At 34.9% G+C, this 13,588-nt stretch overlaps 1 protein-coding gene across 3 annotated transcripts in view; it reads right to left on the reverse strand.

The window, feature by feature from the left end:
* EML5 (EMAP like 5) overlaps positions 1 to 13,588 on the reverse strand; it is a 197,919-nt gene that overhangs the window by 103,768 nt on the left and 80,563 nt on the right. For all 3 annotated transcript variants that reach the window (XM_044664992.1, XM_044664993.1, XM_044664994.1), the window contains exons 15-17: positions 9,802 to 9,907; positions 6,576 to 6,669; positions 1,936 to 2,036 (exon numbers count right to left, since the gene is read on the reverse strand). In XM_044664992.1, the coding sequence (XP_044520927.1) occupies positions 1,936 to 2,036; positions 6,576 to 6,669; positions 9,802 to 9,907 (301 nt within the window). The remainder of the gene's footprint in view (positions 1 to 1,935; positions 2,037 to 6,575; positions 6,670 to 9,801; positions 9,908 to 13,588) is intronic.

Raw genomic sequence — 13,588 nt, forward strand, 5'->3', positions numbered from 1 at the left:
GGGAGTCAAGTGACTTGCCCAGGGTCACACAGCTGGGAAGTGTCTGAGGCCAGATTTGAACCTAAGACCTCCTGTCTCTAGGCCTGACTCTCAATCCACTGAGCTACCCAGCTGCCCCCTCACAGGTTTTTCTTGATCACGGGGATCTTTAGGGGTACATAATTTTGAAAATCACATGCTCAAGATTATAAATGTCAAGGCTGTCCCTTCTGTGGGACTGAACAGATGGGAGGAAGAGAATCTTGTGTCAGGATTATTATAAAAGTCTGTGACTGTACCTAGAAGAAGAAAGGCCATTTTTGCCCCAAGTAAGCTGCTTGTGTGGGCAGAATCCTTTTTCCTTCCCTTCCTCTCCCTTCTTCTCCCTTCCTCCTTGCTGTCCTCTGTTTTCTCCAAATAAAGCAGCTTTTCTCTGGCAGAGTCTTATCAAGTATCCTGTCTGCTCATTAGAGTGATTTCTGGGGGTAGGAGCCTCCCCAAAATTCCACTCCACACACTGCCCAACCCATAAAAGAAAGATAGCTGACTAAAGATTCAGTCTTAGAAGGGTATTTTTGGATGTGCTCAAAGTGGGAATTTATTTTGCTTGGCTATCTTTTTGTAATATCGCTGATCTTTTTTTATCTTTTTTTTTTCAATGGATAGGGGAGTCAGGAAAGAGAAAAAATTGAATGGCTGATAACTGAAAAAATTATAACTTAAAAATTTCTTTAACATGATATAATTGTCTCAGGAATGTGAATTTTTGTTTTTGCTTTGTCTGAATGGCATGGTTGCAACTACTACTTTTAAAAATTCACCTGAAACAAGGTAAATTCCAGCTTCTTACTTTTATTCTGGGTATGCCTTCATTTTTAGATATATTTTCGTAAGAAAACAATTATAGGATTTTGCTTTTGCTTTACTAGATTACTTAATAATTCAAATTGAAGTTTCTTAAATAGTTTGGCCAATGGTTTAAAAAATCATGTTGATTTCCCCAAATTCTCAGTTTCATACCATTTTTATATTTAAGGTTTTTCATTTCTCCTCTAAATTTCAAGAATTTTATTCAAAATTTATTTTGTCCTTTAACTTCATGTTCATCTCAGTGACACTCTCTTGTCCTATTTTTATTCAATCGATCAATAAAGAACATGCATAAAAAGACATAGTAATTGGGACGGCAATCGACAAATAGAGGAATTAAAAAAGACTTTTAAAAGAAGAAGGCACCTAAGTTGAGTCTTGAAGTGAACTAGGGATTTCAAAATGTGGAGGAGAGTAGAAAAAGCATTTCAAGCATAAGAAGACCTCCTCTACAACATTATGGAAGTGAGAGAGGTAATGTTGTGTATAGGAAAAAAAATGAATAGTTGAGGGAGTCATTTGTACATGCTAAATTTCAATTAGTAGTCCCAGAAGTAATTTAGATTAGAATAAAAAGAGGGAAAGGTCTTTCTATTCTTTAATATTTAGTGTATTAACAATTTTAATACTTTATGATTTAGTACTAGATTTACTGGATTTTACTAACTGCTCATTCTAGGACTTGGTATTTGTTAAAAAAGATAAGATTACTTAAAATAGGAGAACATTTTATACAAAAGTTATAAATGACAAAAAAAAAAAGAGTATTATGAACTCAGAGCTGCAGTATGGAATTGTTGTATAACCATTAACAGTATCACTAAATTCCATAGCATATCTATAAGAAAGTCATTAATATAAGGCTTAAGGTTATGTGTAAATATTAGTTTCAATAATATTCTATTATATTGTATGGTAATGATTAACTACTAAATTATACATCTTGCAAATATGTAATGTTTCACATACATTGAAAAGTTAAAAATACCAGTAAAATACTTTAAGCCAGCTTTTACAATACAGAGACAACCAACAAAATTAATAACCTTTCTAAACCATATAAGAAGAAAAAAAGTCTTTCTTTACCTGCTCTCCGCCAAAATTTCATGTGTTTAATACCAGCGGTAATCAATTTGTCAGGCATATATGGGTTCATCTTTACAACAAAAATTTTATCTTTATTTCCTCTGAAACAAACCCAAAATATTTAGTGACTTTTAGGGCAAATATATTCTCTAAGAATTCAATAAACATTAACTAAAATTTAATAAAAACATATAGATAACATACTCAATAGATTCAATAGAGTAAAAATGATATATGGCGTGGAATAAAAACACTGATAATAGCCAGTATTTATATACTCCTTTAAGATTTGCAAAATTCTTCACATTATCTCATTTTTCTCTTACAGATGAGGAAACCAACTAAATGTGAAAGAATGTGATGAGGTAATAAATTTAGACAAAGTGTTCTAGGAAATGTTGAGAAAGGAACAATCACATCCAGTTGAGTGGGTCAGGAAAAAGGCAGTACCTAAACTGGTACTGAAGGAAGAATTTCAACAGGTGACATATAGGAAGATATGTGAAAGAAAAAAATATCAAGATATATCTATAAAGGGAGTTTGGAGTTAGGCAATGGGAGCCAAATGCCAGGTGAAGTAATTTAAATTTTTAACCACATAACAACAGAAAGTTTTGCTAAGAGCTTTTTTCCAAGTGTTTTATTAAAAATTTAATCTTTTAAATTAAATGCAACTCAATAAACTTGCTTTGTAACTGTAGTATATAATATATAGTGGATATAACAATGATGGCAAACCTATGGCACAGGTGCCAAAGATGGCGCACAGAACACTCTCTGTGGGTACGTGGCTGCCCTTCTCCCCAACCCAGAATTTGTTATTAGAAAAGCAGAGGGCCTTGGGTGGAGCTGCTCCCTTTCCCCTCTTCACTGAGCCTGATGACATTTTTTCACATCCCCCACCCCTCTGCCCAGGAGCACACGGGGGTAAGGTGGGTGGTTCACAGACAGCAGAGCAGGAGGGGAGCAATGCACTCAGGCCACTCCTCTCCCCCTCTCTACACCAGCTGAGGGCATTCCTCACACTTCACCCACCCCTGCATCCAGTCCAATGGGAGCACTGCCCCACCTCTCCCATGTGGGGTAAGGGTGGGGGCATGGCATTCAGTCTCAGGGGTGGGGGCAGGACCCTGGTATTCCATCTCTAAAAGGTTCGCCATCACTGGTATATAACACAAGTTGTATATAATTGTATATTTAATAAATGTATATTATGCATTAATTAATATATTTATAAATTTAGAAACCTAATAAAGCAACATAACTATTTAACATAATTATTTTTAATCCACACATTTAGGATTAAGTAATGGCTTCTAAATCATCCATAATCATTAAGGTAATTGTTGGTACTGTAAATGTGTATGTAATCCTTATCTAAAGATCAGTTAATGGATGCAATATTAACTGAATTAAATCATATCACTATGGACATACTTGATGTAAATGAAAGCATAAGACAAAGGGAAACTGAAGCAAAATTGCTTCACAAATTCTCATCTAATAGGGAAATAAAGAACTGGTGAAGTTGGATTCATCAGTCATCCAAAGGCAACATAATTTCTCGGTTATCTTTGTATTGCAGCGTTTGTGAAAAGTATTTGAAAAAAGATTATTAAAGTAATTGCAGTTTATGGTTCAACATCTGGTGCAGAGGATGAAGAAATAAAGACAATAAATGAGGAACTCAATAATACGATTATATATTGAAGTCATGCAAAACATATTTCCTTATTAGCCATGTTTCAAAAGAAAAATGAAGAAGCTGAAAAAATTATGCTTCAATCTGTACTCAAGAGTTCATCAGTTTTCTCTCTGGAGGCACACAGCATTTTTCATTATGGATCCTTTGAAATTGTCTTGGATCATTGTTTTGATCATAGTAGTTAAATCTTTCACCATTAATCAGCATTGCAATTTACTGTGTATAATGATCTCTTGGTTCTGCTCACTTCACTTCCAGTTCATATAGGTCTTCCCAAGTTTTTCTGAAATCATTCTTTTCACTAATCTTTTATAGCAAAATAGTATTCCATCCAAATTATTTCCCAATTGATGGGCATCCCCTGAATTTTCAATATCTTGTCACTACAAAGATCTACTATAAATATTTGTGTATATACAAGTCCTTTTCCTTCCCTTTAAAAAAAATCTTTTTTTTTTTATGTAAACCTAGTAGTGGTATTTATGGGTCAAAGTGTATACAGTTTTTTATAACCTTTTGGGTATAGTTCAAAATTGTTCTCTAGAATGACTGGACCAGTTCACAACTCTACAAATTATGCATTAATATCTCTATTTCTCTGTATTCCCTCTAGCATTTGTCATTTTCCTTTTCTGTAATATTAGCTAATTTGATAGGGGTGAAGTATATTTCAGAGTTGTTTTAATTTACATTTCTCTTATCCTGTGATTTAGAGCATTCTTTCATATGATCAGAGATGATTTTGATTTCTTCTGAAAACTATCTGTTCATACAGTGTGACCATTTATCAGTTGGAGAATGGTTTTAATTTTTATAAATTTTTCCAAGTTGCCTATATATTTGAGAAATGAGGCCTTTATCGGAGAAACTTGATTTAATTTTTTCTTTAGTTTTTTTGCTTTTCTTCTCATTTTGGCTGCATTGCTTTTGTTTAAGCAAAACCTTTTAATTTTATATAATTAACATTATCCATTTTACTTCCAGTGATCCTCTTTATCTTTTGTTTGGTTATTAACTTCAATTTGGATGGAGTATTTCAGAGAAGTCCCATAGGGAATAATTTGGCCCTGCTATTGAATATTTTTAATTACATAAAGGTACACGTATTAAATTTTCAGATAACTTGAAATTAATGGAGATTACTGAAGCATTGAATGACAGTCAAAATCCACAGAGAGTTTGAAAATCTAGAGTGTTGATCCTAGAATTCAATATAAAGTGAAATGTAATAGGGACAAATATAACATATTACCTTTGGTTTAAAAAAAAATTACCTTCACAAGAATAAGAGGGGCAGATATGGCTAGACAACAGTTCATCTAAAGAGGCCTTAGGGATTTAAGTGGACTATATAACAATCACAGTATAATAAGTTAACTGTGATATAGTAACCAAAAAAGGAAATGTCACCAATGTAAGTTCACTGAAAGCATGGAATGATTCATTTTTGCATGTCTTTGGGTACACTCAAAGTAACCCAGAGAAGGTATTTAATCAATGTTTACTTAGTTTGTGGGACTATGCAAGACAGTTCCACTATATGCTGAATGGTCAGACTATATTTTAGTAAAAACAGGAGAAAGTACAGAGTGGATAACTATGATGATAAAGGTCCTCAAGTTAATATTATATGAGAAGGAGCTGAAAGAACTTTGGATTTATAGTTTCAAGAGGTGATGTTGATGATTATTTTTTTGGGGGGGGTAGTTGCTTTCAAGTATTTGAAGTGCTTTTACATGAAAGAGGAAAAGTAGGTATTCTTGCTGATCCCAGATATCAGGACAAAGAATGATATATAGAAGTTGTGAATAAAAAATTTGGGGTTTCTAACAAATACTATTTAAAAGTGGAATGGGCTCCCATTGGGCACTCACTAGAGATTTTTCCCAACAAAGGATGCTCAATAACTTGGGCATTTAGCAGAAAAAGAATTCTTATTCAATTAAACATGGGTTTAACTGGATTGTTTCTGGGGTTCCTTCCTACTCTAAGGTTCTTGGAGTTCTCTTAAAAAAAGCTCTAACAGCTCCCCTTTGCCTTTAAATAAAATAAAAACTGCTCAAACAATTAAAGACCTCCATAATTTGATTCTACCTTTGGAAAGCAACACTATATGCTAAGAAATACAATGGATTTAGAGTCAAAGGATCTATAGTTCTACCTACTACCCATGTAACCTTAGAAAAGTTACTTAACCTCTCTAGGACTTAGTCACCTATAAAATGGAAATGCTGGATTAGATAACTTCTAAAGTTCCTTCCACTCCTAAATGTACAATCCTATTAGCCTACCTCTCTAATTTTATTTTACTTTATTTATTTCATGCAATCTATGTTCCATTCAAACCTGACTATTCTCTACCCCAATGATCTTTCTCATAAGCCATTTTCATAAGCCATTTCCCTATGCTTCGGATACACTCCCTTCTCAAATCTACTACTCTGAATTCTTCAAAGTCAATTCAGGCATCACTTCCTCTATGAAGCCTTCCCTCAATTCTGTTACATTCCCTTCTCCTCAGATTACTTACCTTTACAAAGGTTGTATTCTCTCTTCCTCCCCAGGAGAATATATACTGCCTAGGTCAGGGTTAGTTTCCTTTATATTTTTACACGGTCAGCTGCCTAGCTCAATGGCTTAGATACAAATACTTATTAAATGTTTGTTGAAATGAACCTGCATTGCAACCTGCACTGGGGTGGGCAGTACCCATACTAATCAAGTGATAAATCCTTGAAGAACAAAATATGGGAAAAGTTGAAAGTCAAGAAAGAAAATGGATTTTGAAATGCAAAAAGATTTTGAAACGAACACTAATATGCTGTATTTATAGTAAGAAAATTCTTTAGGAAGCTCTAATTAAAAACATTTTCAAGTCCAAAGCTATTTCACTTTTTCATTGATGTTGACAGTGATTTTAGTGTCTTTTTCCTACCTTGTTATTGAGAGTTTCTCTCCTTTTTTCCAGTCCCATAACACAATAGTATGACTATCATCTATTCCAACTGAGGCCAAACGTTTGCCATCAGCTGTAAAAATCAAAAAGAGAAAAAAGAAGGCATATGTTAATCACTTATGTTTGATAAACCTATTTACTGAAATTTCCAGTATCAATAAAAAACTAAATGTATACATATACACACACACATATAAACGCATACACAGAGCAACAGGAACCAGAGCTTAAGTAAGACAGGGTTAGTGGGAAAGTTGAACATTTTTACTCTACAAAGTATCACATCTGATTAAACCCTTTAATATAGACCTCAGCAACCCTTAATAATCCATCACTTTGGGATATGAAAGTTCAGAAGGTTAAGGTAGGAAAAAAGATAAAAAATGAAAGAGTGAACAGAAGAAAGAAGTAAACAAAGAAGAGTGAAAAGAAAAGGTGGAACACACACACACACACACACATATATCACAATAGAAATCAAGCTTACTGGTCTAAAGTTTTTTTTTTGAAATTAAGACATAAACCCTCCTCCACCTTTTCTCTTCTTTATAATGTTTCAAAGATTACTGACAAGGGTTCACCAATTATACATTCCAGTTAGGTCAGGTAACTTTAATGAATAAAAGATAGCTAGATACACTCTTAATATTTCTTCATTTGCATTGGTTATCAACTCTCTTTTAGCCATTTAGCATGTCTTTTCTAATCCAGAAGAAATTATCTTTGACAGTGATAAGAGATGAATAATTCTTTATAAAATATGAATTTAAGAGGAAAAACTTCACCACATGATGAATTTAACTGATATGAAATGATTTTCTACAACTAAAATCTGATTTTTAACATGAGAAGTTAAGACAGGAAGTCCTATCTTTTGATGTTCATGCACATGGTAACACAACTCAACTTCTTGTAACCCCAAACTAAGAAAGTTCAAATTTTGTGGATGGAAGTAAAACTTTAATTTGGATATATCACTGAATTTCAAGTTGAAAGGGACTTCAAAAACTATTTAGACCAACTCATACCTAAACAAGAATCTCCTATACAATAATATTTAGCAAATGGTCATCTAGTTTACACTTTAAGACACAAGCAAAGGGGAACTCACTACTCACTCTTTCTACTAATTCTGTTGCAATTGCCTCCAATGCTCTTAGTTCTGGCCACTGGAGCCAAACAGATCAACTAGCTCTTTCATGTACATCTGTCATGGATCCCTTATATCTTCTCTGGGCTAAATATCTTCCCACATCCTTCAACTGATATAGTATGAACAAAAGCTCTTTACAATCAGGCTCAATCTGGAAGTAGTTTCTATTTTTGCCTTCCAGGACCAAACAAAACAAAAATAAGTTTTATTCTACATAATAGCCTTTCAAATATTTGAAAACAGATACTATGTTTTGGCCTAAGTTTTATATTCCCCAGAGTAAACATCCCCACTCCTTTTAACTGTCATATGTCTCTTACCTTTTTTTTAAAATCATCTTGGTAACCTCTTCTGCATGTTCTCTAGCTTATCAATGTCTGCTAAAACCAGTCCAGATATTTTTCAAATGAGCTACCATCTATCCATCTCTCCCACATTTTGTATATGTAAAAATAATTTTAAAATTCAAATGTAGGATGATATATACACACACATCCCCATTAAAAAGGGTCCAATTCTCTGGACCACTATAATCTTTTGAATACCAACACTGTCACTGAATGTGTTAGGTTTCCTTCTAGCTTTGCATTATATATGAATTCAATAAGGACATCACTTATTTCTCAGACAGCATGGTTTACTTTATAAAATGCTTGACTTGGAGTAAGGAAGTCCTAGTTTCAAATAATATTTCAGATATTTACTGGTTATGTGGTTTAGCAAATGACTAAACCTCCCTGAGCCTCAGTATCCCAATCTGTAAAATAGAAACAATAAGCACCTATCTCACAGTATTGTGAGGATTAAATAAAATAATATATGTAAAGCACTCTGAAAACTTTATAAATGCCAGCTTTTATTATTATTGTTGTTGTTAAATAGCATTAGCCAAAGCACACATCCTTTAGCAGTCCACTTCAGACATTCTTCCAAATTGATATTAAATTATTATTGACTATTCTGAATCTCAACATCTGCTTAGTTCCAAATTTTCCCAAATGTTCCATTATTTAGCCCATATCTTTCCATTTTTTCAATAAGAATAGCACACCACTTTGTTAGATGTTTAGCTAAAATCTAGGTAAATTTTATCTGTAGTATTTTCCTGACATTACTTTAGTAAACCTGTTGATATAGGAAATAATATTGGAATGGCAATACTTGTTTTAAATGAAATTATCATGGCTCTTTTAAATCATCATTTCATTTTTTAGATAGATATACACTAATCATCTCTTTAACAATATTTAGGATGATTTTAGGAATGGAAGTAAAACATCCTTTCATCCCATAGTAACTCTCCTATTATCCACAATCTTTCAAAAATCACTAACAGTGATTCAGCTGTCTTACCTGTCAATTCTTTCAGTGTAATGTCTTAAAGATCTTTACTATATAATTCATTTGGACTTGGTCACTTGAACTCATGAGGGCAGCAAGCTACTCCTTTGCTATCTCCTTACTTTTTGCTGGAGATCAACTTCTTGTTACCTACTTTTGTTGTTTCCTTTCAAGTCCTATGAATTCTCCTTGGCAGAGAAAATAAAAACAAAAGTTGACAAATTTTGCTTTCTTTCTATTCTTGGTTATCCATATGCTCCAAAGAGGAGACCCAGCCCTTCCCTGGTCCTTTTCCCACATCCACCCAAGATTTTTAAAATTCCCTTGTCATCCTTAGCTTTCCTAGCCAGTTTAAATTCTTCTTGAATGTAAGCACTCTTGACACAAAATTTTATAAGGTCATGCCACAACTTTATATTCATTCTCTGATACCTGCCTTTGAGGCCATTCTGTACCTATTTTAAAAAGATCTGTCAGATGATGAGTTCTCTATGTATCTTAATCTGTCTCTTTAAGACTTGTATTCTTTGTGTCTTCAAAATTTCATTCTTGAAGCTTTTCATCTTTGTCTAAGCTTGATTCCTGTGTAGAATTTTAGTTCATAGGATTCAATCTGTAGTCCTTCTTTGAACCCCTTGAAATCTGCTCTTCCAAGGGAAAACATTGTCAAAATTTAAAAATAATTTTCACTAAAGTAGAAATTAATCTTACCTGAAAAATCGACAGCACAAACACCATATTGATGATAGCCCTTTAATATTGACAATGGTTTAATGGTCTCTGTATCCCATATGTGTATTGAGGGATCTCTACCTACCTAAAATAAAAAAGATCATAAAAGTAACTATAGTATTTGATTCTTTGATTTTTTAAAAAATAAACCCTTACATTCCGTCTTGGAATTAATACTGTGTATCGGTTCCAAGGCAGAAGAGTGGTAAGGGCTAGGCAATAGGGGTCAAGTGACTTGCCCAGGGTCACACAGCTGGGAAGTGTCTGAGGTCACATTTGAACCTAGAACCTCCCATCTCTAGGCCTGGCTCTCAATCCACTGAGCTACCCAGCTTCCCCCTGATCCTTTGATTTTAAGATATGCTTTAAATGATCTGAAAACATTATATTTCATAGAATTTGTTCTTGGCTCTTCATTAAAACTCCTAGAAATGAGACTCAGGAAAATCAGCTGTTCTTGTTTTTCTTCCTATACATACTCTGAATGTGAAGAGAAAGTCCTAGAGTAATGAAGGCAAACCTATGACATCAGTGCCAAAGACAGCATGAAGAGTGTTCTCTGTGGGTTCATGGCTGCCCTTCCCCCGCGTTCATTATTAGAAAGGCAAAGGGACTTGAGGGGAACTGCTCCCTTCCCCTACTCCTCCCCCCCTCCCCTGTGTCTGATGATATTTTTTATCGCCCCCCATCCCTCTGCCCAGCAGCCAATGGGAGCACACAGTGAAGGTGGGCAGCTCACAGGCAACAGAGCTAGAGGGGAGCAGAGGCCTGAGGGAATGAGGCCATTCCCCTCTCCCTCTCTACACTTGCTGGGGACATTCCTCACTTCACTCACTCCTCCACCTAGCAGCCCAATGGAAGCACTTTTTTCCTCCCCTGTGTGGGGTGGGGGTGGGGCATAGCACATGGTCTCTGGGGGCAGTTGAAAATGGTACTGGGGGGTAGGGTTGGGGCAGGGTCTGGCACTCCATCTCTAAAAGGTCTAAAAGGTCATCACTGGACTAGGGTATTGCATTTTACTTTTTCATTTAAAAGAAAGGAAAGTTTTTCCTTCAAGGGAATTAGAGAAGAGCTTTAAGAAAGAAAGAAAAAGTTCTTTAGGGGAACTTCTAGCAAGAATGAGTAAAGACTGATGATCTTACTTCTTGCAAGTATGAAGAATAAGGAGACTTTTGCAGTGATGTACATAGAATATGAAATATTTATGTTTCTGCTGCTGCCAAATGACTTAAGTATGCCTAAAGTACAGAGTGGTTTCCCTCCTAGAAGGAAAGATAAATGAACTCAAGGAATTCATCTTCACTCTACTGGTATTAGGAAAGGATGAAATATTCCTTTTTTAAAAAAAGAGAAAACATAATATTGGCTTCAATGTAAAAATAAAGAAGAAAAAAGATATAAAGAGACAGAACTATGTTAGGCCATTAGAGGACAGATGAATGACAATGAGAAAGAAGGGAAGAAGGACCATTCAATATGAAACTAAGGAAGAGATAAGGAAAAAAAATTGACAAGGAGACTGGATGACTACATACCACTGGCTTCTAAGAATTCACACAAGCAGAACTTAGGCTTCCAAAAGGTATCAAAAAGCAGTGATAAATATAATGAAGAATTGGGAAGGGAACTAAAGTTCTCAGGTACACTGATACTATTTTTATCACTCCTGCAGAACAAAGGTAAGGCCTTCATAAAAGAAAAGTAGATATGAGAAATAGGCAAGTGTCTAATGGTGTACGTAAAAATTTTGAGAATAAGATTCAGGTTTACAGTGATGAGGTCTGTTAAGCATGTACAATAGAGCCCCTGCACCCACAATGGATATGTTCCAAGAACTACTGCAGTTGGCTGAAACCATGGATATAAGCAAATACCCTCTGAACCCATAAAAAATGAAATTGAAGGTGGAAAAAAAGTAAAAGTGAAAGCAGAAGAGACCTGCTGCCTTGTAGAATCACTGGTGGTACTTTGTAGAAGGCGGCACTCAGTGACTGATCTCAGGTAACTGAAACTGCAAATATTGAAACCACAGAAAGGTCAGCAGGATCTTTGCACAATGATAAGCAAAGTCATGAAACAAGGCACATTTTCTAGTATTGGAGAATACTAATTTTTTAGTATTGGAGTCTGCAGATAATTATAATAATGCTTTAATGATGGAACTGTGAATTGATCCAACCATTCTGGAAAATAATTTGGGGAAGGAGATGGAGTTAAGATGGATGAGTGACAGACGAGTAGTATATTTCAGCTTTCCACCATATTTCCTTCACATAGGTCTAAAAAAATGTACTAGACTGAATTTTGATATCAGAAAAGTCAGGAAAAAGTCACATTGAGTCATTTTCTGGGCCAGAGAGGCTTAGGAATATTGAGAGGCTCTGGGACAGTGGAAACAAAGTCTCAGGGATACACATGACAGAGAATATTCAAGCATCCAAGGAATGAAAAGGGGGACAAAATAGGAAACAAAAGTCTGGCCAGGAATACACATGGCAGAGAACATTCCAGCATTCAAGGAATGAAAAGAAGGCCAAGAGAGGCCCCAAGGCTAGAAGGAAGCATTGGAGCAAGAAGAGATCCCAGAGGAAGCCTCAAAAAGTACAGGTTACATGAACAGGTGCCATCTGGTAGGCTCTATTTTTTACCACCCAATTCTAGGTCATAGACTGAGCATAGAGGAATAGAAGCAAGCATAGGCACTAGCTATATACTGAGTAACAAACAAGTTACTAAAAACAAATTGTAGTTGTGTAGCTCTGGTCCCAGGAACTGAGAAGGGATTCAATTTTAGCCTCTAGTTCAGTATGAGAGGATGTAGTAGAATTACAGGGGCAGAAATCTTGCATCAAAGGGGAGTCACTTAAACTGTAGAACCTTCTATCAGTCTAATAGTGGCTAAGGCCAGTAATAGTCTACTGAAACTTCAACTAAAAAACAAACGATTAGACTCAAACCTGGGTCAGGAACTTGCAGGGCTAGGATCAGAAGGGCTGTAAAGACTAACCTGAATCACTTTGAGAGTACTGAAAGTTTGCATTTCCCTAGCCTAAGCTATGAAAGTAACAGAAGAATGTTAAAGCACGTCTGGGTCAAATACCATCTCATAGAAACGCATAAAGCCCAGCATTAAGTCCATAGCCAAGAAGTAGGCTGAAGATATGGGCAAACTAAAATGAATACCACCATAAAGAACTATTATTGAGAGGTGGAAGCTTAAGACACAAACCTAGAAAAAGAATGATTCAAAAATATCTCTAAGAAAAACCTCAAGGAAAAAATTCAAATTACACATAAGTTCAATAAGAATCCTAGAAAGTAGAAATGCAGAAGAAAAAACATATGATTGATCACATTTTTTGATGGGTAGATGATTGGGGATTTTGACTTTAAATGATCATTCTGTTGCAAATATTAATAATGTAGAAATAGGTTTTGAACAATCATACATATATAATCCAGTGGAATTGTTCATCAGTTCAGGGAGGGGGAGGAAAAAGGGGAGGGGAAAAATGAATCATATAACCATGGAGAAATATTATTGATTAATTAATAATTAAAAAATAAGAATCCTAGGAGAATTAAAGCAGGAGTTTTTTTTAAGATAGCTAAAATGATTTTTAAAACCAAGTGAGTGTGGAAGGGGAAAAATGGGGGATAGAACCAACAATTAAAGAAGAAAGACATGAAAGATATTTAGAATGCCTGAAAAAAAGCACAAAAACTTACTGTAGCAAATAATTTCTTGAAAATTAGAAACTGGACA

This window comes from Gracilinanus agilis, chromosome 2, assembly GCF_016433145.1.
Source record: "Gracilinanus agilis isolate LMUSP501 chromosome 2, AgileGrace, whole genome shotgun sequence".
Taxonomy (NCBI): Eukaryota; Metazoa; Chordata; class Mammalia; order Didelphimorphia; family Didelphidae; genus Gracilinanus; species Gracilinanus agilis.